The sequence below is a fragment of the Archocentrus centrarchus genome, chromosome 5 (genome assembly GCF_007364275.1).
Source record: "Archocentrus centrarchus isolate MPI-CPG fArcCen1 chromosome 5, fArcCen1, whole genome shotgun sequence".
In the NCBI taxonomy this organism is placed as follows: Eukaryota; Metazoa; Chordata; class Actinopteri; order Cichliformes; family Cichlidae; genus Archocentrus; species Archocentrus centrarchus.
In genome coordinates this window covers 10,171,273-10,195,509 of record NC_044350.1, presented here as the reverse complement: position 1 = coordinate 10,195,509, position 24,237 = coordinate 10,171,273, and the positions used below count along the sequence as shown (strand labels likewise).

The following is a 24,237-nucleotide window of genomic DNA, read 5'->3' as shown; positions in this document are numbered from 1 at the left end:
CTCTACACACCAGCACAGCGGGTTTTAAATCAAACAATAAATGCGACTGAAGTGCAGACTTTGAGCTTTAATTCAAGGGACTTGACAACAAAAATAAATCACAGCCATTTCTATGCATAGTTCCCTGTTTTTATGAGCTCAAAAGTGATGGAAAAGTTGACTGACAAGCAGTTTCATGGACAGGTGAGGCCTGTTCTCTCAGTGTTTCATGGCAAATTAGATAAAAATGGCAGATAAAAGATCTGGAGTTGATCTTGCAGCTTTTCACTGGAACTCTTAATATGACGTCCAAAGTGATGTTGATGCAAGAGACTGGAAAAATAAAGTACACCTATCAGATATGTAGCAAAAACTTTAGGAGTGGCCAAATCCACAATCTTGTCTTTAAAAGAAGGAATGCACTGGCCAGCTCAGAAACACCAAAAGGCCTGAAAGACTGCAGAAGACAGCTGAAACGGAAGATTGCAAATTCTTTCCGCTGTTAAGAAAAACACCTAGCCGAGTCAAGAACACTCTCTGAGACGTAGGCGTGTCATTGTCAAAGACTACAATCAGAGACACCTTTGTGAATGGAAATGCAGAAAGCTCACAACAAGGTGCAAACCTCGGGTTACACTCAAGAACAGGAAGGACGGAGACTATAGACTTTTTTAGAAAACATCTAAAAACAAGCTTTGGACAGATGAAACCACATGATGAGAAATAACATGAAGAAAACTGGATGGAGAAGGAAAAGAACACCATGATCTGAAGCATACCACAATATCTGTCAAATATGGTGGAGGAAATGTTATGGCATGGGCATGCCTGCCTGCCAGTGGACCTGGGTCAGTAGTTTTTATTGATGCGACTGCTGACAGGGCAAAATTGTCTGCTCAGTTTCAGCCAAATGCTACAAAAGTGATGGGACAGTACAAATGCACAGTGATCCTGCAAAAGCATCCCAAGAGAAATGGGATATTTTCAGTCACTGGATCCCAGCAGTGCACGCTTTCAGTTACTGAAGACAAAAGTGAAGGCAGAGAGACCCACTAAACAAGAAGCAGCTGAAAACTGAAGGTGCTTGCCTTCACTGCAGCCACAGAGGATCTCAAGGGAGGAAACATCATTTGGTGACATCCATGGGTTCAATAATTCAGGCAGGCATTGACTGCAAAGGATTTTCATCATTAAAAACAATCATATTTAAATTCCTTTTAGTCCAATTACTTTTGAGCCTCTGAAATTGGGTATGAAAATGGCTGTAATTCCTGTTGAATGTGAGTAAATGTTGTGGAGAATGTTCATGAAATTGAGATGCATTTGTGCATCTTTGGTTTAAGCCCCCCCCCCCTTGTTGAACGATATTCTGCATTGGTATTTACTGCTCACCAAGAGTGACTACTGGATTTTATCTAATCTCCACACTATTGTTCGTCCCATCATCACCACCTTCCTTCCGCCGTCACTGTCCTGAAATAGACACGCCGCATCCTCCGCTGTTTGTTCAGTATCAAATGACAAATCTTGCAACCACAAGAGCGGGTGCAGGAATAAGGGGAAGGACTGTAGAGGGCGATGGGAGAAAGAGGGCACGAACAAAGGCACAAAATCAAAGTGAGCTGTGATGAGGAGTGAAAGAACATTTTTAAGATCGTCCTTTCGGGCTTTGATGTCGGGAAAGGACAGCAGCTCTTTGCTTTACTTTTCTTCAAAGGCTTTATCTATATGCATCACTTTTGGCGGTGCTGAGATAACAAGGTTAGTCTCCCCACTGTTTTGTCTTTTGTTTGCCAAAATGATGAGAGCTCTGAAAAGTTAGCATACATCTTTCTCCCATCATCCAAAACCCGCCTTGTGATGCCTCCACAACCAGTTTTCATGTTATTTAAGAAGTTCATTCCCAAAATGACTAATGCTGATGATTAAAAAAGAAAAGGAGCCAAAACAACTGCACACATGTTCATTTGTTGAATATATTATTTTATTTTAACATCATCATAGTTTAACTTTTTAAATTTCCCTTCATTCATTTAAAATGATCACCTCTGAATGTACACATACTGCAAACTGTCAAAAATATACAAACAAATGCAGGCTTGTGCTATAGTCTGGTCAAATGTCTAAAAAACAGTGGCACTGGAAGGAAAGAGAGAGAAGAGAGAGCAAGAGAGACAGAGAGAGAGACAGACAGAGAGAGAAAGAGACAGACAGACATTGAAACCGGTAAAGACATGCACAGCATCATTGTGAGCACCGGTTATGGTGATCCAGGTGCGCAGTACTTCCAAGGGATCCTTGTGGAAAAGTACATACATTTCATCATCAGTGGGGCACCTAAAATGCCCTCCACATATCAAATCCAAAACAAAATGTTGTTTGTTAATGGAACTGTTAGGCACATCATTGTTTTTTATGGTTTTACATTTTCTGGAAAAGTCTGAGTATCTGTAAATGTAGAACGTTTAAACAAAAAACAAGAAAACAAAGAGGAAAAAAAAAAAAATCAAATATACAATTCAAAAAAAGAAATGAAAACAAAAAAAAAACAGCTTTCAAAAGTCATTTTGGAATTTCGGCCTTGTTAGTAACTCAGTGTTATGTTGTGTGTACATGTGTGGTGTTTGGTGTGCGTGTTTGTGTCAGCATGTCTAGACAAGTTGGGTGCATTTCTGTAGAACTGAGTGGTAATGGTACTAAGTATTTGAGGTGTTTTGTGGGTGGTTGCTGTGATCGTCTGACAGCTGTCCAATCAGATGCTCAGGTCTTTGGGATTATCCTTGTAGGTCTTCTTGGGCTCAGGAAGCGTGGGCTTGGATGAGCGACTGGTGTTGGCCTTGTTCTTGAGCGTGCTATAGTACTCTGTCAGATGAGCTGCCACAAAATTGTCGTCAATCCTCTTCATCCTCTGAGTCGTCATTCCTGAAGCTCCTGATTGGGGATATGTCTCGTCCGAGACTGTGGGAACGGTACCGAGGTTCAGGGGTACTGTCTCGGCTGGGGTAGCGCTCATTCCTGTCAAGCCTCTCAGCCGAACGACCCCTCAGCAGCGTGCTGTACTTCTTGTAAGCTGAATCTGAGTCTGGGGTGCGTACTCTGGGCAGGGTGAAGTCTCTCTGGTTGCGAGAACGCCATGTCCCTCAGCAGTGTATTTCCCTTGTAGGCCCTCTCCATGGCAGAGGCTTTCATCAGCAGGCTGTCCTCCCCATATGGGCGTTCTTCCCTGCGCAGTGGCGGTAGTGTGACCTCCCTATTTAAGCGGTCCAGGGCTGAGGACTCTCGTAAGATGCTGTCTTCCAGAGTGAAGCTGGGTTCAGGAGTTTTGACAGGCTCCTTCAATACAGTGTCATCTACAGTGGGCTTCTCATTGCTGCGGGTCTGTCTCTGTGGAGAGACATACCGGCGGTAGGGGGTCTGATGAGTGGGCCCGGCGTCTGGTGGGGGAGTGGTGCCGAGAGTGGTAGGGGGACCGGTAGGGAGACCGGTGACGGCGAGGGGAATGGTGAGAAGAACGATGAGGAGAGCGGTGGGGTGAGCTGTGGCGATGGTGGCGCCTGTCTGGGGGAACGGCCTCTGCGGTGCCCCCCATGGCGGTCATCCAGGGTGTTATCTGCACTGCGCGACCGGCTGTGCCCCTTATTTGGTGAGCGGTGGCGGCTACGGTGGTTCCCGCTAGAATGGTGGTGTGTGGCCTTCACTCCTCCTATCTCTCTGGTGCGGCTTGGAAACATTCTCCTCCCCGTGACTTTCTCCCCTTGTGTTTTCCCGTGCTGGTTTCTTACTGGGGGAGTGGTGGCGGCGGTGGTTGGAATGGTGGTGCCTGCTAGTGCCGTTAGAGTGGCGGCCCGCTCCTTCTTGCTCCGGGATGATTGTTGGGGTTCTGGGTGGGTCGCTTGACACTAATGGTGCATCGTTTCGGGGGGCTGGGCATTCACTTCCGCAGCGTTTTGTAGCCCTGAGGCTGGGTTGGCTGCGCTGTCGTCGATGATGGCCGTCTGTAACACAGTGGGACATACAAACGAGGGCAGGGGGATCAAACGTGCATCTACACACTACAAGCTTCTATCTGCTTTCACATTTATCATGTCTGAATCACTCAGACGAAAAGCTTGAGAGCACTTTCAATGGAAGCCATTCTGAATGTTAATGCCAGCAAAGATGGCTAGTTTGTTAGATGGCACAGGCAGCAGCCAATGGCAAAACAGTGTAGCTTACACAGTATAAAAGGGCAGTGACTGAGTTGTGAAGTAGCCATTTCTTGAAGAAACCCACAACAAACCTGCTTCTGGTCTAACTGGGGGGGGGGGGGGGGGGGGGGGGGGGGGGGGGGGGGGGGGGGGTGGGGGGGGGGGGGGGGTGGGGGGGGGGGGGGGGGGGGGGGGGGGGTGGGGGTGGGGGGTGGGGGGGGGGGGGGGGGTGGGGGGGGGGGGGGGGGGGGTGTCACCTCTGTGAAGCTGAATGGGACGGCTTCTCCGATGGCAGGACCCGGAGGCTGGTTACAGTCAGCGCCAATTTGCTGCATATTGATGATGCTGCTAGATTTTACTTCATTAGCCATGCTCTTTCATGCACTGTCAGGATGTGTTAGACACGTTGTAAATCTTATAACAAATTAAATGGTCGCGATGAGATCCAAAACTGCAGTTGCAGTTCGTTGGCATTTTGCTAAGAAAAATTGAATGAAATGCTCAATAGTTTTTCATCCACTTAAGAGAACTGTATGGAGCTTCCTCTTGCTAAATCCTCTACAAAAGCTGCCACCCACAATGCTTTGTTCAATATGGCATTCTTAAGACTAAACTTGGCAACTGCTTACCAGTATCTGCTCGGCTGTGTGTCTATACTTTAGTGAAAATCTACAAATTCCACTAGAACTATAGCAGAAACAGATGTTCTATTAGAATCTGCAGCAGGGTTTTCAAACTTTTCGCAATCAAGCCAGACGCCAGAGGAACTGTTTGTCTTCTAAAACTTTAAACCTAAATACTTCAGATGCAAGCAACATGATGTGCTGCAATCAATCATTTTCATTAGCCCTGAGATATCGTGGGTGGTAGTAAAACATAGATTGCTTTTATTTGAGTAAGGGTTTGCGTAATGCTTTAATATCAGTTTGAAAACGTATTGCAAATTAATTCTGGTGAAGCCTTTGGCAATAGATCATGGACTACTGGGGGCTCCATTGACTTCCAATGAGAACCACTGGTCTGAAAGTAGTTGGCCGTATCAGAGCTAATTCACAAGAACGAAACAGCCTTGCATTTTAACTTTTGACTTGTTGCCAACAGGTTTAAATGCAACTAGTACAAACATATGAATGAAGTCTCCAAGGGAACGGCAGCGATGACACTGCGATGCACTGGGTGAATGGATTTTTATGCATGAAGCAGCGCATGGGGCACGGTTAAACTGAAGCCACACACACACACACACACACACCAGGACGCAGAAGGAAAGAGAGAAAAACAGGAAGTGGGAGGGGAGAGCCAGATGACAGTGGAGGACAGCTACAAACCGTGGTCTGATTTTGGAGGACAGAGGCCTCCCCCATCTTGTCATTCTCATACATGCAGTGAATGGGGAGCGACCATCCCTGAAGGGAAGACAAGAGCCCAGCGCAATACAGGAGGAAAGGGAAGATACACAGAAACAGATATAAGGAAAAGAAAAAAAAAAAAGAGAAGAGCACAGTAGTTTAGAAAACATGGAACCAACTAGGAGGAAGAAAAGGAGAATTATTCTGTGTTGATCTTAATGAAAAAAATGTGTTTTATTTGATCATCGACTCATTCAGAATAAAGAGACAGTCCAGGAAATTGACCCAACCAAACCCTTCAGTTGAAAACCATCAGTTACAGAGTAAGTCCTGGAAACAAGCGTGCACACACTCAGACACAGGAATCATCACACACCTAGACATGTGGATGCAGAAAGCAGCAGAAAAAACTCAAATCAAAAATAATAATAAAAAAAAAAAAATCAGACAAGGAGACTGACATACACACACGCACACACACACGCGCACACACACACACACACACACCAAAAACAGCGGAATTAAGCAGTTTTACAGTGCTGATAGAAATCAAAAGAATACTGGCGAGACTGTCAAAGGTTGTGCCAACTAAAAAAGTACAAACAATGATCCAAAATATACAAGTTCACATGATGTCATAACGGTGCAGGGTTTCCACAGCACATTCTTGGTGCAAATAACTTACATTGATGAACTTTTCAGAACAGGCAAATGTATACGCTCAAAATGAAATAAAATAAAAGCAACAAAATGAAAAAGAAAACATTTAAAATGACTCATGACTATCAAAACTGCTCATACGATTAAAAAAAACAAAAAAAAAAAACAAAGAAATGTTCCATAAATATTATGGAAAATAGACAATAGAAGGGAAAAAATTTACACTTTTGACAAGTTCATGCAGCAATAGACTTTTATCCATTAATATGTGGCTTTGATTCATGGTTCTGTACACTGAACAAAAATACTTGTAAAAATGCCTCTATTTTTATCATCACTATAAAAAAGTTAATATAACTGGAACAAATCGATGTCTTTTAAATGGTAATGGGTGGAGTTCCTATCTTCACAGCTTTTCCATAACACTGACAGTGGGGTGCAAAAAAAAAAAAACAAAAAACAAAAAAAAAAAAAAAAAAATCCATGGATGAGTGAGTAATGTCAAGCACGGTACAGTGAGATTTACTGAAAATGGCAAAAAGAAAAAGCCTTAGACTGTCTTTCTTCTCAATACAGTTCTCACTTAAAACCCTTAGGAGTTCAGTAGCTTACATTCACCTTCAATAAATATCATAAATATGTTTGTGTCACATCCTAACCAAAGCTGTGAGAGGTCCCATTTTATCACGGGATGCAATGGATCAAGTTTTCTCTTTTTCTTAATGCTAAATTAGTGTGTAATAAGAAACTGGAGACATCCATATTACTTCTCACCCTCAAGAAACAATGGATTTTTTTTTTTTACTACGGCTGGTCAAACCCTGTAAACAGTTTTTTTTTTTTTCATGTAGCACTGAAATTAGACCACCACCTTCCTGTAAAGTCCCAGCAGAGTGCTTTTGCTCAGTGCCCAGAAGGTGAAAAGTGACAGCGAGATGACATGAAAACTGAGAGCAGGTGACAGCAGGAAGGGGCAACAGCAACCCACAGGAGCAACCTCAACCCCTTGCTCTCCCCCCGAAATCCCAAAAGCCCAGGAGCGACCTCCACCACAAAGAGACCCAAGGCGCCAAGCGACAGCCCGCCCCCAACCTACCCCCCCTCCCATTCCTGGTGACTTGCTCCAGGGAGGGGTGAAGGGGTCCTGGAGGGTGATTAGTTTCCTTCACCTTCAACCCACCACCATCCACTGAATGTCCCCCTGGCTCAGGGTGTGAAGATGGGCGAGAAGGGAATGTTTCGTAGATTGACCCACCATATTCAGGCACAGAGCCGTCACCCCCTCTTGAGCACCAGATGGACACGTCGGCCTCCATTCTTGATGAGCTCAATGGCTCGCGCGTGCTTCATGCCCTTGGTGCTCTCGCCATTGATCTCCAAGATTTCATCATCGCCGACCTAGGGAAAGGAAGAAGGCCAGAAAGGAGGGGGGAAAGAAGAAGGAGGAAAAAAAAAGGGGTTTGAGGGGAGAGGGGAAGCAAAAAGAAAACAGAGTGACAGAGGAAAATGGAAAGGAGAAGAGGTAAATCAGAGGGAAAGGGGAGAGACAGCGGGAGCCCAAATAAGAAGAGGAGACAGTCGAGCCAGACAGTGTAAAAGAAAACAAGTGACAGTGGGGGAAGAAAGTACACAAGGAGAAATAAGGTTCAAAGGGGAAACAATGACAGGAAGGGAAGGAAAGGGTGGGACAGGGTGAGGAGAAGTTATTATCAAATCCACTGAATGGTAATCTGCACAACAGCAACATTATAAAACGAGAGTTTACCGAGGGGGCAAACTGTGTCAAAAAAGCAGCAACTGTGACACAGAGAAGCAGAGAGGGAGGGGAGAGAGAGACAGAACAACAGAGAAAAAACAAGAACTAGAAGAAACATTTTGCTTCCTGATTCTTTGAATCCACTCCTCAGGTTATCCGTCAGTGCCTGACTGCGCTAAAGGGAATACTTCTCTGGCAGAATATGGATCTCTCGCTGACACCTCTGCCTGCCTCACAGAGCTGCTACTATTAATATCTCCGCTAACAAGGTGCACAAACACCAACGGCAGAGTTCATATATGCATATACTAATGTGTTAACGTGCGCCCACGTGTGCACACACCCACACACACACACACCACCCACGCTCCCGCGCACAGTCCCTAACTGCAGCATATTAATATAATGAAGAACTATATCTCAAATTTATACAACATCTACCACCAGGCTCTGCATGCAAACACAGAGGGAATAAATAAAACACCTCACACTCAATCAAGCACTCCAGGGAAAGTGCTATTAGTTATGTACAATTAATCAGATGGAAAGGTTAAACATTACAGTTTCATCGCAGCTTCTGTGGCATGTATGAACGCCACTTTACAAGCTTGTAGTGAAAAATAAATTAAAAATGTGCGTATTCCGTCAGTACTTATTGCGCACTGTTTGTGTGTGTTAATGTTACACTCCGATGGTGAAACCATTTGCATGGCCAAGCCTGGAGGTGACTGTTTGCAGTCAGTGAAGCACGGCATGCAGTAATTGGGGATACATTATGCACAAGCATTATATTGATAGATAATATTATTGTGATGGCTGTAAGGGCTATGAGGGCAGCCATCAACCCCCACAGCTAATCAATAAAGTCAACTGGCTTAGACTGCACCTGAAGGCAAGGATTTATAATATTATAAGTGGTATTTATAACAATGATTGCAGTCAGCAGCCATGTAGCTGCTGATATGCTGGAGCACTTTAAGCACACAGTTAATGTGGATTACCATACAAAGAAAACTACTTTGTTTATAGTGATTAATTTTAAAAACCAAAAAAAAAAAAATGATAGAAAGCTAATGACAGAGCTAATGTCTACCACGTAGCTCTACCAAAAAATAATGAAGCCCAAGTATTTGTGATTAATGTTTACAATTATTCCACCAGAACGTTTTTCACAGATGATGACATGAAAAAATGAAGTCTTATGGCAGGATTTCAAACTTCACTGACAAAAGACAAGATGACTATATTATAGAAAAATAACCACTGAGGGAACTGTCCACCATTATTTCCAGGCAATCTGTTGGAAGCAAGCTGATAAAAATCAAACCCAATTTATTTGGAATTATTCCAGTTACAGAGGCAATGTTGCCATCGCTGTTGCTCAGCTGCATATAACTGTAATTAATAAAGACGCACTGAGATTAAAATCTAATTTCAAGGGACACAAGAACACACAGAAATTAAGTATAATATTGAAGGGGGTACTGCAGTGATGTATTACTGCACTATAGCTGTGAGAAATACTACATAGCAGCTGGATAGCTTCACATTTACTCTCTATTACAGTGTAGTGCACATTTCAAAAGGCTGTGCCACACATTTCCCACAGTACAGCTCCACATTATGTGGCTGTAAATAAGGTTTTCTATTAAAAGTACGGGCACAGACAGTAATGGTGACATTGCAGGGGGCTACTTGAATAAGTGCTTGAAGTGGACCATCACCCTGTTTTTTTTTTCAGCACTAATTCTTGTGAGGACAAACTAAACTTTACGTTTCATATCAGTGGCGTGGACCCTTGCAAATCCCTGAGAAAACAAAGCATGTGGCAAAGCAGCTAAATGACTTGAGCTGTGTAAAAGCTTTGCATTTGCCATTTTGTGTTCATACCCTCATCTTTCCGTTGCGAACAGCTGCTCCTTCCTCAGCTAGCCTCAGCACGTACAGGTCCATGTTGTACTCTCGGCCTCCTCGCAGGCTGAAGCCGAAGCCTTTGTTGTCTCGCTCCAGGTCCACGGAGTAGAACTCAGAATCCTGATGAGATGGATGCCATGTGTGCACGGAGAGAGAGAGGAGAAAGGAGATGCTTGTATCAAGGTCACTTTTGTGATTCAGGTTTCAGTTGTGTGTGTGTCCTTTGAAGGGGGATCCTATTTCAGGACAGGGACAATTGCCACCTTCAGGCAAGCCGCACTTTAGTAGTTGTGCTAGACTTTTTCCCTTGTGTGTGTGTGTGTGTGTGTGGTGTGGTGTGTGTGGACATGCATATGCTCAGGTGTAAGGATGCTGAATTATTGATGCCTTGGGCTCTGGCCGAAAAGTAGAAAGGGCACAGACGAAGAGAGAAAGAGAGGAGGTCTGGGAACCACAAGGACGGGCAGGAAGCCTCAGCAGCTCCTGTCTTTACGCCCTCCTAATCTCCTCTGCTGGAGGATCAATGCTATCTGTGAAAGCCATCTCCACACCAGCAGATTAATTCAGCAGTGAACAGAGTGGATTGAGGTGCTACTTTGAAAGCAAACAGGCTTTCCTTAATGCGCACACTCAGATAACGCCAGCAGGTATGTGTAAAGAGATAAATAAATAAAAATGCACTTGGTTTGTCCTTGGGAAGGTAAGTGGGTATATTAGTTGGTGCATGGAGGGACAGGGGATGAATGAGCACTTGGATGTCCTGAACAGCTCAATGAATGTTTGAAGAGACAAATGTAGATGAGATGTGGGAAGAAAGTTGATGGAGTGTAGAGGACCGCTGTGTTTTGATTGAGACTTGAAATAGATGGATGGATGTACATACAACTGATGTAACTGCACTACTGGTGTGCTCTCTTTCTTACCTGAGCAGAGACTTGCTGAGGGGGTGGCTGGGGAGGGGGGCCTTGTGGGGGTTTAAATTCAAATGACTCCTGTTTTGGTTTAGTGTTGGTCCTGAAACAGAGTGAAATATTAAATATCGAGGCCACTTCCAAAGGCATTTTAATCATTAACTTCATTTTCATCTCATTTCATGTTCAAAATAACTCAATTTTCTATCGATGTCCCTCACCTGGCCTCAGGTGCAGCCTGTTGCTGAGCAGTGTGAGTGGTGGTTAGTGGCAATCTTCTCTGCATTTGTCAACAAAGATGCGTTTGATGACTCTGAGGAGGGTGGAAGAAGAGCGAGGATACTGTGACATAAAACAATATATGAAGAAAAAAAAAAAAAAAAAGGTCCTAATTCAATACGTTCTAATTTGCATAGAAATACGCTAACACAAGCCATCACGGTTTCCTTGTAAGACCGGGCGACATGATTAAATCCGTATATCACAAGTGGAAACATTTTCTTTCTTCACTTTGTTCACCGGTGTCAATCTAACAGCTGTCAGCTTCAAACATTAGCTGACCCACAGAGACCACCACGAGCCCCAAAACCAGTTTCCAGACTTCTTTTCACTACTTAGCAATCTCCGAAACACCAGGGAAATACAGCGGTTTGTGCCATCAATCATTTTGTAAAGGTACTTGTCAATCACCCCCTCAAGCTGTACATCTTATTTTGGGCTGAAACTAATCCTTTCTGCCTGTGAATCGCCAAGTAGGAAACATACGTGCTAGCGGCCTTAGAGCTCCTGCACAGTCTGCCGTTTTATCTCTGGACCGATCCACTCACTTTCAGTTATCAGCGAAAAAACACTGGAGGGACCATCATTACACTACACCTGGTGCATAAAGAAACCTTTGTTTTTCTTAACAACCTCATCTTTCTTGGACATCTACAGGCACCCTACATTTGATTACAACTCTGCACCTCCCTTCTACTCGCTATTCTTCTCATGGTCATTTCCCCTCTCACCTATTAATCTCCTTCCTCTCTAACCACTCCCCTGGAGCCTGGTGGCTTAGCTATGCCACTGCCTACTGCTCAAGATGTACAGTGTCAACACAATCAAGCTGGAGGGTGTGGGGTAGGGTAACCTCATTTGAGGAAAACCCAACCCCTTTCAATTTTGCAGCCTCTCATTTATCCCTTATTTCCCCCCCCCCCCCCCCTTATTTGCATAACTCACTCCTTCCATTCCGCTGCCGCTCTCTGTTTATCTCTCCTCCAACTGCTTCCTGTCTGGAAACGATTTCCATTCTGCTCGCAACCTACTGCCTGCTCTCCCCTTTCTTGCTTTAAAAAACGTTCACAGAAAAAGGAACTGAACTGTTTCTGTAATTTGTCTGTGGCCTTGACAATACATATGCCCTCAGCCCTGAATGGCAGGAGTTAGGAAGGACAGCAGCTACAATCAATTCAAGGGAGGGAAAGAAAAAGAGCAATACAGAGGGTAAAAGGATATGAGAGCCAGTGCTGCACTTACAATATGTGCTAAAAAAAAAAAAAAAAAAATAATCACATAAGGCAAGTCTAGCTCCCCTTTCCATTCCCAAGAATGATGAGGGCTTGTTCTGTGCCTCAAATCATGCTGCAGAGACATCAGCTTTGATGAAGGCATTAGATTCTTGTACACGTATTACTGAACACCAGCGGGAAGACTCCCATGCAAGTTTGCTTGTCACTGCAGAGGTATTGAGCATCAGTTACTACAAAACTCCATCTGTGCTCTCACACGGTGTGAGAGGTGAGCTAGTGGAAAGGAGCTGAATCTGACTTCACCTCGGAGGAAGCTCTTGCTATGGTGCTCACTCCTATCAGAAGGTTTAGACAGGACTGATCCACAAAGAAATAGGGCGATGCTTAGCCATTTGTAAAGAGAGGCAGCCAGAACAGTCGCTCAAAACACAAGCCGCAATCTTTTCCCGACAGTCTTTCTGCCTCTGTGTCAGACAGCGTCTGGTTGTTTGACACATGCACATAAACACAAAGCAGAACTTTTCCGATAAAGCATATCCAGTTATTCCTCGCCAACGCCTTCTCTCTTACTCTCTGTGTCTTCTTGGCAGAGCAATTTTGGCTCACTGTTCTCATCAACCGCTTTGAAGGGAAGAAAAAAAAAAAAAAAACCCTCTTCATCCATAAGAAGCGAGGCGGAGAACCAACGAGCAGCGGACAAATAGCTCCAATCCCTACCAGTGTGCAGGCTGACAGGGAGTATCGCATCCCTTGCGCACACATTTATTAAATAGTATTTGTGAAGCACGCCAGCGTGATATGTCAGCACAAAGCAGAAATAGTTCTCTCGGCTGCACAGCGCAACATACAATGCGCACAAACTTTTCCTTAAAAACCACTTTGACAAGGAGACGCACCCCCACACACGCACAGAAATTCAGCACCTCTCTATGCCGGCCCTCGCTTGCTCTCTCTCTCTCTCCTCTCTCTCCCCTCACACACACATACACACAGAAACCTAAATGACTCTTGCATGTTTTAAAAAGTGTGGCATGCCAAAGGCAGCAATGCAAAAGCTGGAAAAATTCCCAAATATCCCCAAAGATCACTCACTCCTGTCAACACTGCGGGGGGGAAGTGAAGAAATGCAGCCTTTGTATAACACTTAAAGAATACTTGATAACAACAAGCCAGGAAAATGATGACAAGTCTTCTCAAATACAATCATACTATCTAATAACAGCTGATCTTAAAAGAAATCAAAATCTGTTATTGTACCTGGTTCGCTTAATGGGTTTTTGACATTTGTCACTAACAAAATCACACTTTGTCTACTCACCATCTCCAGGAATGATGCGTAATGTAACCGTGTTTCCAGCCTCCTTGATAAGGTTGACGATGTCAGAGTGGGACTTGTTGGTGATTGAGCATCCATTCACAGCCAGGATGCGGTCGCCGACTTTCAACTTCCCACAGCGGTCTGCTGGGCTTCCCTCAATGATGCGTCCTATTTTGTGGGGCATGGCCACACAAGCATTTCCAGCTATGGTCAGCATCAATGTGTATGGATGCATGATTGAGTGTGTATTTGTATATGAAATGTTGGGGGATTTTGTTTGGCGAGAGAAGGGAAAAAGAAGGGAAAAGTGGGGAAGGAGCAGAATGATTAAGGTATAATTCACTCGCAGGCCGACAGTCGAGCCAAGCAAAAGTCACAGAGAAGAAGAGGATAATAATGCAAGCGCTGGGGAAAAAAAAGGGGTAAATTTAAATGTGCACTGCAAAGAAATAGGAGAATCTGTCATACTATTTCCTCTAAATATGTTTTTCAAATGATTCTAAATGTCCAAAATTGGCTATCAATATTGTATTTTACATCTTGGCAAAAAAAAAAAAAAAAAACCCAAAAATCTATGATGTAACAGCTCTGTTTCATCTACACTCCAAATCCCTGCAACTGCAGAAAGTTAGACTCTGCAAACATAAATCAGAGCTGACGTCATCACCAACTACCCTGAAGTCTCTGTTTCTCTCACTCTGCAGGCCGACATCAGTCACTACAGACTGACGCAATCATTCATTACTCTCGCCACACTCTCCTTACTTTTCATTATTATTCTTCCATCCTTCCCACTGCCTTCACACTTTTAATCCACACAAACTCATCTAATCCCAACCAGTTTTCTGTCTGTTTGAATAAATCTAGCCATTTAGGACTGTAAAATATGAAGAGTAGCAGAGTAGAAGAGAAAAATCTTACTTACATGTTAAGTGAAATGAAATAAAGCTCATCCGCTAGCCCGTACTTTCTGCTTTGGCCCGTGAAAAGGAGCTTCAACACTTTAAAAGCCAATCTGTAAAGCTAAGCGCTCACAGACCTTTCCAGTACTGTACACCCACACAGAGAGAGGAGAGCACTGTGGAATATCATTCTAGTGTAGGTAGGAAGCCACAGCAGCAGGCAAAAAGTGCACATAGAGTGCACACAGAAAAGATACAGTACTACAAGTTTGTAAAAGCAAAGTTGAATCCGAATATCTTGCATGGCTGTGTAATATCAAATAAGACAAACTACAACATTCTACCAGCCAAGTAATGAAAAACCTAAAGAAAAATAAAGTTTGCTGCAAATAAATAGAATTTATTTGCATCTATCATTCCCCTATTTATCCTCCTTGCAGTGCTCATTCTCATTAAGCTGCCATTAGGCTTTTAGTGCCAACCTGCTCCGCAGAAGCAATTTAAGTTCAGCTGAATAATACAAGGTGGCTTTATGTAAGACCTACTTCACTTGTGATCAATTATGAAAGCCTTGTGCGAGTGTAGCAGCAGCTGCAGGCGAAGAAAGGGTTTCAGTGTCTTGGTTTGACAGGCTCAGATGAAAATGAGAAAGAAGAACCACTTCTTTGAAGAGTTGTTGATATTGATCTGGTGGGACTGTAAATAGCCAGAATCTGCACTGGCTGTCAGGCTATTTAGCGTTCAGTGGTTTTTATAGATGATTCAAAGGAAACACGTAGTGCAGACAAGAAGATAAAAGGCCCCAGTGATGAGGAAAAAGCTAAAGTGTGATTCGGGTTTTGCTGAGTAGAAGTGATTTTTGAAAATAATTGCATGTGTCATCATTAACAATGTGCTGTGGGAGGGGTGCATTCCTTACCAAAGGTGGTGCCCGGCTTCTGGCCGTGACACCGACGAGACGATGACAAAACCAAACCCTTCATTCTCACCGCGGTGAATCTCGACGTCATAGGGCTGCAAAGCGGACGAGACGGCAGTGGAGGTGGCGTTCGGGTGGCTGAGAGGAGGTGGTGGCAGCTGCAGCAGCAACCACGGCACTACTGCTGCCCCCGGCTCCGGCACCTCCTCCACCACTGCCGATGCCAGAGGTGGAGCCGCTGCTGGAGCTCATCGTGTTGAGGGAGTTCTGGCTGCCCTGTGGGTTGCGCTTCCCTATTCCTCTGTGAGGCTGGGTGCCTGCGTGCTGCTGTGGTGTGAGGACGCCGGTGATGGAGGCATGTCTCCCTCTGCTTTAACTAGAAATGGCAGTGAGAAAGACGCACAACATCAGGTGAAGAAACAGAGAGGAACAAATTGCAAACAGGAGGGTGAGAAAGGAGAGATGCAGAAAATAACAGCAAAAGACCACAAGAGAAGTTAAGACAAGTAGATAAATAAATTAGGCCAGTCCATTGTTACAAGAGAAATTCAGCAAACAATCACGTACAAAACAGAGAGAGAAACTAATATACTATAAAACAAAACTGTCAAGATATAAAAACACCCCCTAAATGTTGCATGATCTGTACAATCTGAAAAGAAGGTAAATAAAAGATATTTAGCTCCTCAAGCACCGCTAGTTTTATCTTGTTATGATAAGATAAAAAAAAAAAAAAAAAGCTTTGGAAGAAGGCCTCTTCACCAATCTCTGCTCTCATCTGTTTCCAGCATAAGATGAACTGAAGACGTGGTCTGCCTGCTCTATCTGGGCATTTCATTCCACATTTCATTTCCTGTACAGCTGCTCAAGGGAAGGCGCCTCATATTCTCGACGCTCTGAGGCAGACAGGGAGCAGCAATGCACTAAAGTCTGGCTGCTGTCATTGGGCCGAAGGTTGACCACCCTCTCCATCATATTTATGAGTCTTTTTTTTTCTCCCCTTTTTTTTAAAAAAAATTGCCTGCTAAGGAGCAGAGCTGTGCTGACCGGGGGTGAAGTCAGCGATGGGGGCGTGGGTGTTAGCTTGTGGTAGCGTCTGACCACTTCCACATCCACGCTAACAACAGGCAGGCAAGATGGCCTCCGGGCTGCTGATGGAACTCTGACTGACATAAATGTGGCTCTTGGTAAAGTATTGAGTGCATTTCAAAGACTGAATGTTTCACTGTAACAGAGGCTGGAAACCACAACACAATCCAATGTAAACAAAGACATCTGGGATTGCTCTCAAAACTGATTCAGTACAGAATAAAATTAACTGATGACATGAAATGTCACCTGTGAATATACTATGTGTAACATCTAATCAGGCAGATATACAATTTGTAAAAGAAAAAAAAATATTCTGCTAATGCAGAAGAACATCTTGCTGCTGCTTAAAGGACTTAAAATAGTGAAACTTTTTATTGTGAAGAACCTACAAGCTCTCTATAGCTTCAATTCCCATCTGTTCAGGAAAAAAAAGCACATTCAAAGCAAGCCAAGGGTCATTTTTGGAGTACTGGTCAACTTTATAAGCTTTAGAGAAAAGCTATGAGCCTAACTTCTTGCCAACCAACAGCAGTAATGTATAAAACTACTTATAATAGGATGAAATTAACTGACTTAATAAAACACGGTCCATCTGGTTGCGCTGCAGATGGATATATACCCCCTTTCTATTCTGCTGTATGCCTTAATATTCCAGGTTCTGTGGTATTACGTCTCACTTGTTTTCATGGTGAGCATCGGTTTCACCAATCAGAACTAAAATCTGTAGAATTCAATGGTAACTGGAGTGGTACATTCCTACAGTGCTTTATTCTACCCATTTGTGTATTATACAGTGTCACACACCGATGGATGCATCAGAGGCAATTTTGCTTTCAGTATTTTGCCCAGAGACACTTTGTCATGGGAGCTGGAAGAGTCAGGGATCAAACCACCCATCATCTTACCTCCTGAGCCACAAAGGCCCCACTTACAGCTTTACAGGCACCATTTGAATCAACAATTCAATTCCTACCCCCCCCCCATCGAGACCTGCTTGCTTCTTACCAGCATAACTGGTTTTGCGCCGCACTGTGAGGTTGACGTGGCCCTGCTTGGCAGCCTGCTGCATCAGCTGCACTACCAGTTGGTGCGACTTCCCCACCACTGCCGTGCCATCCACACATATCAGCTCATCACCGGATCGCAGGCGTCCATCTTCATCTGCGGCCCCATATTTCACTATGTGGCCGATGTAGATCTGAAACACGCGAGATGAATGAATGAAGCTGCTGTGGATTAACAGCGCACACAGGGAGAGACTGTGCAGCTATGTGTTACACAGTATTACTTCAAAATAAATGCATGGAAAGAGATCTAGTGATATTTTTAAAAGAAAAAGTATCACATTAAAGTGCAGGACATATAAAAAAAATGCCCTGATTTTCTCAGCAGCCATAAACTTGGCACACAGTGCAGCTACAATTTAAACTTCAGCATTAAATCTTTACTATTCTCTCAAGCCTGTAACAGTAGTAACCCAAGCCAAGCTCGTAAATCATTATTTTTTTTCCTTCAGCAAAAGGGAAAAAAAAAAGCAGTGCAGGCTAGTGTAAACAAGAGCAAACAACTCTGACTCTAAAGAAAAAAGAATGGCATGTGTGTAGTTTTGTTCATTTTTTTGTGCAACTGGTTGAGGCTACATTGGCCAGATCAAAGAAGAGCTCCCTTGCAGAAATCACACATATGAAATTGTTGAATTCCAATACACAAGCATGAAAGTACACACAGGAGGTAGATTAGCAGAAAAAAAAGTACAACCTATAGATGCAACCCCACCCGCAAACACACACACACACACTAGTGCTGGGAATATAGCATCCTTTTCATCATTCAAGCTACACAATCTTGTCAGTTTATACATGTCTTAGAGATATATGGTGAAAAGTGAGGAAATTGAAAAGCAAACTGGAGAGATTTCAGCCGTGAGATTGAAAAAGATTGAGACTCACAGGCTCTCCTGGCTCGTTGCCTCCAAGGATCCTGAAACCGAACCCTGTGTCCTTCCTCCACAGGAAAATGTCCTGCTCCTGGAAGTCTGGAACTGTGAAATCAACAAGCTGCCATAAATGCATGCGCATACTGACAGTCAGACCTTTGGGATCCCTGTGCCTGCACCAGAATTCAGTATTAGAATGCCTTTAGACACTTTGGTTAATACCCCCAGTCAGAGATTCAGTCAGCCACAGTGTATAATGGATGCACCTGCTATTCTCAGACAATCAGATATCTGTTTGTTTATGTCAGCATGTAAATACTGTCATCATATTTGTTCAAAGCTTTGTCACTATGGTAGCACGCTGCACAAAGACAGCGGGAAAAGAGGAGCCATCAAAAGATAAAAAAAAAAGAAGAAAAAAACGATCTATTTTGGGTGAGGAGTGTGGTTTTAGAGCTAAAATAAACTCAAAAGACAGGCTGAAAAAAAAAAAAAAATCTGTGCCCCCTCATCTATTGGTCCCATAATTAGAAATTATCTGACTATAATTCCCTTTTGATCCATTCTGAGTATAGTTTCACTTTCTTGTAGATTTTTGTAACAGTCCTAGAAATATTTTCTCACAATGAACATATTCAAAAAGGATCGCACCGTTTCTTTTGCCTATGCTGGAGTGTACCCCCCCCCCACCCCCAACCACCACCACCTAAGCATGGCGAGTCACAGTTCACTCATAGCCACAAGGGAACTGTGTGTATATGCTAGTAACTAGAAAGGTGCTGTTATAAAAGAGGCATTGCACTGCAGCGACTGACAGCTCGTGGTTAATGTAGCAGCGGAGACTGAAGCAAGCTCAGAGCCTGGGCAAAGAAGGAGACGGCGTGCGCGTGTGTGGCCTTATCCCACTGTACATATGAGCTTCTTTGCTTTAAATACATGGATTTGAGTTCCCGTATACATATATGTGCATGCATTTCTATGGGCGCAGCTGTGTTATGTGTGCTGACAAACATCTCAGGGAAAGATTTCCTTTTGCTCCAGCTGAAGCCGCTGCTGCCAAGGCCGCTAAAGCCACTAAGAGGGTGGGGTGGCAGAAAGCATAAAGCAGTCTGCTTCCAATCTGTTCCTTCAGTCAACAGTTAAAATCCCTGTGGAGTGCAGCTATCTCTTCCAATCTATCACAGGGTTACTGTGGAGGAACTGGAGGAGGAAGAGTCAAAGGCTAACTGTCGCAATCTGCACCCGCACTCTGGAAGGTCAACTGCACACACTGCTCCTGCCCATTAATAGAGCCATAAGTGATCCCCACAGTGAGGTAACTGGGCATGAACGGATCAATATTTCCAAAAGAAAAATGGCCCTATTCAAAACTATGAATGATGACGAGAAAAAAAAATGGGGACATGTTAAAACCCCAAATTATTAAAAAATGAAATCCAATAAAGCACGTGTAACCTTCCTCCTCATTTACAGCAGGTTAATGTTGTGTGAGTTTTGGGGACGTTTTCTTCCTACAAATTGAAATCACTTCCTGCATGGTATGTTTAAAGACCTTGATCTCAGCAGAAGTTTTCATTATAGTGAATGTTGCGTAGAAAAATGTCTCTGCCCTATCCAAGGCCTGAGCCCTGTGGGGTGGATACTGAAGGATTTTTATGAAGAGCTCAATGAAGCGTGAGGAAGTGGAGGTTTTACACCGGCTGGTGTAGCTCAGCTGTTCCTCTGTGCCGTTCAGGGCGTTCCTCCTTATACCGCAGAATCATCTCCCATCCTGATATTTCTCTTTATATCCCAGTTAAATGTTTCAATCAATTCTCGCCTGATTATTCTTTAGGCTTGTCTTATAATTCAGCAGAGTGAACTGGCCAAGCCAAAAAATTAAAAGAAATCCCCCATTTGGATTCCATCATATTGGGACAAGTATGTAGACATAACCCCCCTGACCTTGGTTTCTTTCACTCCATCTCTACTGTTTTCAAATCAAACACTATTGTATTCTCAACTATTTATGGCAGTGTTCCAACAAGTGTCTGCACTACTGCCAACTCAGCCCTTTGTTTTACATTAATCTTCATAATCTAAATAATGAAAATCATTGACAAGTACACCTGGAAAACTGATTAGATAAAAAAGAAACAGCTAAAAAAAAAGAAAAAGAAAGAAAAACAAGCCCTTGCAGACTTATTTTTCCCTGTTCTTTTACTTTCTTTCTCTAAAAAAAAACAAAACAAACTTGACACTGAATATGATGGTTATTCTTTATAATTGGAGCAAACCCCTTTGCTTTGGCAAGGAGGGGTGGAGAGGTTTACAATCCACTAACATCTACTCCGCTATTGTGCTAATTATACACCATGTGCCTTTTAAGGGAAGTCTAAAATAAAAGTGTGTCAGTGGTGCTGTTGTCTGGCACTGGACGAAAGCGGCATCTAGTAATTTTAAAAGGACACAATCATCAACGTATTGAAGGTTTATTTTCAATATGTTGAAAATTACAATAAAAATCTGAATATGTACATGTGCAGACGTGTTCCAATACGGTCACTCTTTTGGGAAATACTATTATTCAACTTCTTTTTCAGACTTCAAGTGACAGCACTTGATACCTGAATCCTAAATGTGAAGCCAAAGCCAATTAGTTTAGCTTGGCAAAAAGACCCGGAGATGCCTGCCTGGCTCTGCCAAACTGAAATAAATGTACACACTAGCCAAAAGCTTCATTTGAATAATTCTGCAAAATTTATGTTGTCTGTTCAGCCCATATACAAACAAATGTAAAAAACTGTTTTCTTTATGAGCCAAGATATTCATCTACCATCACTAACTACATTTAGGGTACAGACATCAATCAGCACTGTTTCCTTTCACATTTACATCATTTGTTCTATGTGAATTAGCTTACTCTATTATCATGCTTGCAGTGCTCATTTACAGCTGATTATTTATTATTAGGTACACAAAGCTAAATCCAGATTTTGTTGAAACTGCTGAGAGATTAATGCAAGAGTTTCATCATTTTGGAGGCTGCTGATTATAGTTGTGTTGAACTGTTGCATTATTATACTGACAGGTTTGTCCCCATTTTGGCCATCAACGATAAAAACTAAACAACTTTTCTATAATGTAATACATTTTAACAATACCCCAGACATCTTCCAAATGTATTCTATATAGCTATAGTGCTGTATGTGTAGTTGGGAAATGTATAGCTGAGTGCAAGCCCACTTATGACCTGAGAACCAAAGAAAGACCACAATCCTTACCACAGACTAAAACATGAGTAAAATAACACAAGATCACTGTTGAAAATATGACACACTTACTTACATGCAAAAAACTGGTGCCAAAATGAACAGTACCCCTGAACCACACCGTGGGTCCGCACCGAGCCAACCACCCATGCAGCCCTCATCCAACCGCCACCAAAAATGTATATACTTACGCCTACTTTCATACATGCTCCTGGACTGGGCCCAAATCTTAAAGGGGTCCGGTTTTCTCTGGATGGTCCCGTCGCCTGGGGAGTCCTGGGTTGGGAGTCCTGGCAAGGGCTGCGAGGGTGGAGGGGGAGCGCTGCTCTCACTGAGATTGGGTGCCAAGGACGTGTGCACAGGCGAGTCTGTGTGCGCGCTCCGGTGGCTGGAAACACTATGCTGGGAGCTGTTCTGACTGTCCTTCCTTGACAACTGCTGTTGGAGAAGTAGATCAATATTATTTGACTATTTAAAATCGTGTGCAGAGGAGCATGGAAGCACAGGACTCAGAAATGACTGACAGGTGGAGACAAAAACATAAAAAGGTTATTGCATCCTCAACAGCGGAATAGAAAACAAGAATCTGGGTTGTGGTTTGTGAGACGAGAAACAAGGACAGTGGAGCTATGAATACAGAAGAATTTACAATTAGAGTTCAAAAAGATTAAAGATGGTTGCTCCTTGGGTAAAAGGAAGCAGATTCTAAAAGTATAGATGTCAACCATTGTCGTGTTGCTACCTTATTTAACAAAAAGAATAAATCAAGCTGTTTTATGCAGAGGATTCTTTTAGCTAACAAAGAGGGAGAAAAAAGGACCTCAATGGTTTCTCATGATTAAGTCATTCAGCTATGGGAGAAAACACTGTGGAACTTACAAGGGTGCATTGCCCATTCCTTTTGTTTAACAGAGTGGAATGTATTAACAAGGAACTGCATTCCCTGCTGTACATGGAGAGATATTCACAGTGAATAAAGCACTCGTGGGGCTTAAAAAGAAGAGAGGACTTTACTGGTGAAGGCAGAAATGTAAAACTCCTTATAAATTGCCACTCGCCCCTCAATAACATGGGCACTTAAGCACCTGTTCAAGGATTCGAGTGGAGTAAAACACACAATCCTAAGCTCAAGTATGAGTCCGCTCCGAGTAAGAGTAAAGATCCTGTTTGTCATCCTTGTCACAGCATCTTTCTTTGCAACCACATCGTCACCATTAGTCTGCAGAATTTCCACTGCTGCGAAGATTTCAAACAGAAACCAGCGAAGTGAAAGGGTTACAGGCAGAGCTCGAGAAAGAAAGGCCGATATTTTGAGACAGTAAGTGAAAATGACAGCAGTTCAGTCTCTTCATGTCACATGACTACACATTACTTTGGACGTGGAGGACAAAAATATACCAGGAAGGGGGTGGAGGCAAGTGGTTCATCTGTTCTCAAATATCAAAGTGTTTGGCCTTCAAAGTGCAGTCATGTCTTCAATAAATTCACACTCATTACTCCCTGAATCACTCTCCTACACCTCTGCAATTCATGTTTATATTCATCATACTTGTTAGACATAAAATAAGCTTGATGCTTTGGCAAATATTAAGTCAGGGCTGTGGCTCCAGCTGGAATGCTTACTGTGCTGGTGTTGCAAATGTGTAACCTCACTGGGTTTTGTGGTGTACTAAAAATCAATCCAGTCATACAATTAATCAGAAATGCAGGCCACGTTTGATGCTAAAGTCAGACCTGAGGACTGACACTTTCCCCTGACCACAACATTAGTTTTTGGTTACTTTCATTCCATCAAACAAAATGGCACCTCCATTTGCCAACCAAGTTTTATTTTTTATATGTTGCTGTTTGATGAAAAATAAAGTCCAAATCCTATTCCTCTTGTAAATGCAAACATATCTCTTATGCTTGATGAACCTATTAGAATTTGACCTTCTGCAGTCATTGTGTCATCCCTCTGTGCTCCGGGAGTGGTTTAATACATTGGTTTTGCCTGACTTAATAATAACTTATTAAGGAGATGGGAAGTGAAAGGAATTGGTAGGTAGGGCAATGAAAGCAAATCCTCACTGCTTCCTAAGCCTCAGCTCAGTCCTGCTTAGCAGGCATTCTGATTCTCGGCATACCCATCACCTCTATTATCTGCTACAGAAATGCTGTTACAATCCAGCATTAATATCAACACACATCATTCCCAACAATTTTCACTCCAGCTAATTGAAATCACACAATTAGCTGCACAGAATGTGCTGCACAAAAATCATTGTGCAGCACAAAACTGCACTCAGTCACAGTTGATAGGTTACTTACATCAAGATCTGGGCTGCCATACTCTTACTATGGAGCCATGCTGTTATCAGGAACAGAATGTAGTTTGGCATGTTTTGCTGAAATAAGCAAGGCCTGCCATAAAAATGTTCTGGATCACAGCATAACGCTGCTCCAAGACCTATGCATACTGTGCAATAGTCCATAGTTTATTAGTGCGTGTTCAAGTAAAGTATTGGTACCTTATCCATCACCTCTATTATCCTTCCATCACCATTATC

The 24,237-nt window shown here is 43.1% G+C and overlaps 2 protein-coding genes across 2 annotated transcripts in view; both read right to left on the bottom strand.

Moving 5' to 3' along the window:
* Positions 1-1,954: 1,954 nt before the first annotated feature.
* Positions 1,955-7,568, bottom strand: LOC115779955 (serine/arginine repetitive matrix protein 5-like). The gene is given in 6 exon segments (XM_030728862.1): positions 1,955-2,872; positions 2,874-3,107; positions 3,109-3,384; positions 3,386-3,541; positions 3,543-3,974; positions 7,431-7,568. Coding segments are annotated over 5 exon segments (975 nt in total). The 5' UTR covers positions 3,711-3,974; positions 7,431-7,568; the 3' UTR covers positions 1,955-2,731.
* Positions 7,382-24,237, bottom strand: part of magi1b (membrane associated guanylate kinase, WW and PDZ domain containing 1b) — a 128,559-nt gene continuing 111,703 nt past the window's right edge. The window contains 15 exon segments of the mRNA XM_030728863.1: positions 7,382-7,416; positions 7,419-7,455; positions 7,457-7,573; positions 9,822-9,965; positions 10,769-10,859; positions 10,978-11,022; positions 11,024-11,069; positions 13,589-13,792; positions 15,410-15,422; positions 15,424-15,541; positions 15,612-15,703; positions 15,706-15,785; positions 17,507-17,699; positions 18,451-18,542; positions 21,880-22,126. Of these exon segments, the coding sequence (XP_030584723.1) occupies positions 7,382-7,416; positions 7,419-7,455; positions 7,457-7,573; positions 9,822-9,965; positions 10,769-10,859; positions 10,978-11,022; positions 11,024-11,069; positions 13,589-13,792; positions 15,410-15,422; positions 15,424-15,541; positions 15,612-15,703; positions 15,706-15,785; positions 17,507-17,699; positions 18,451-18,542; positions 21,880-22,126 (1,554 nt within the window).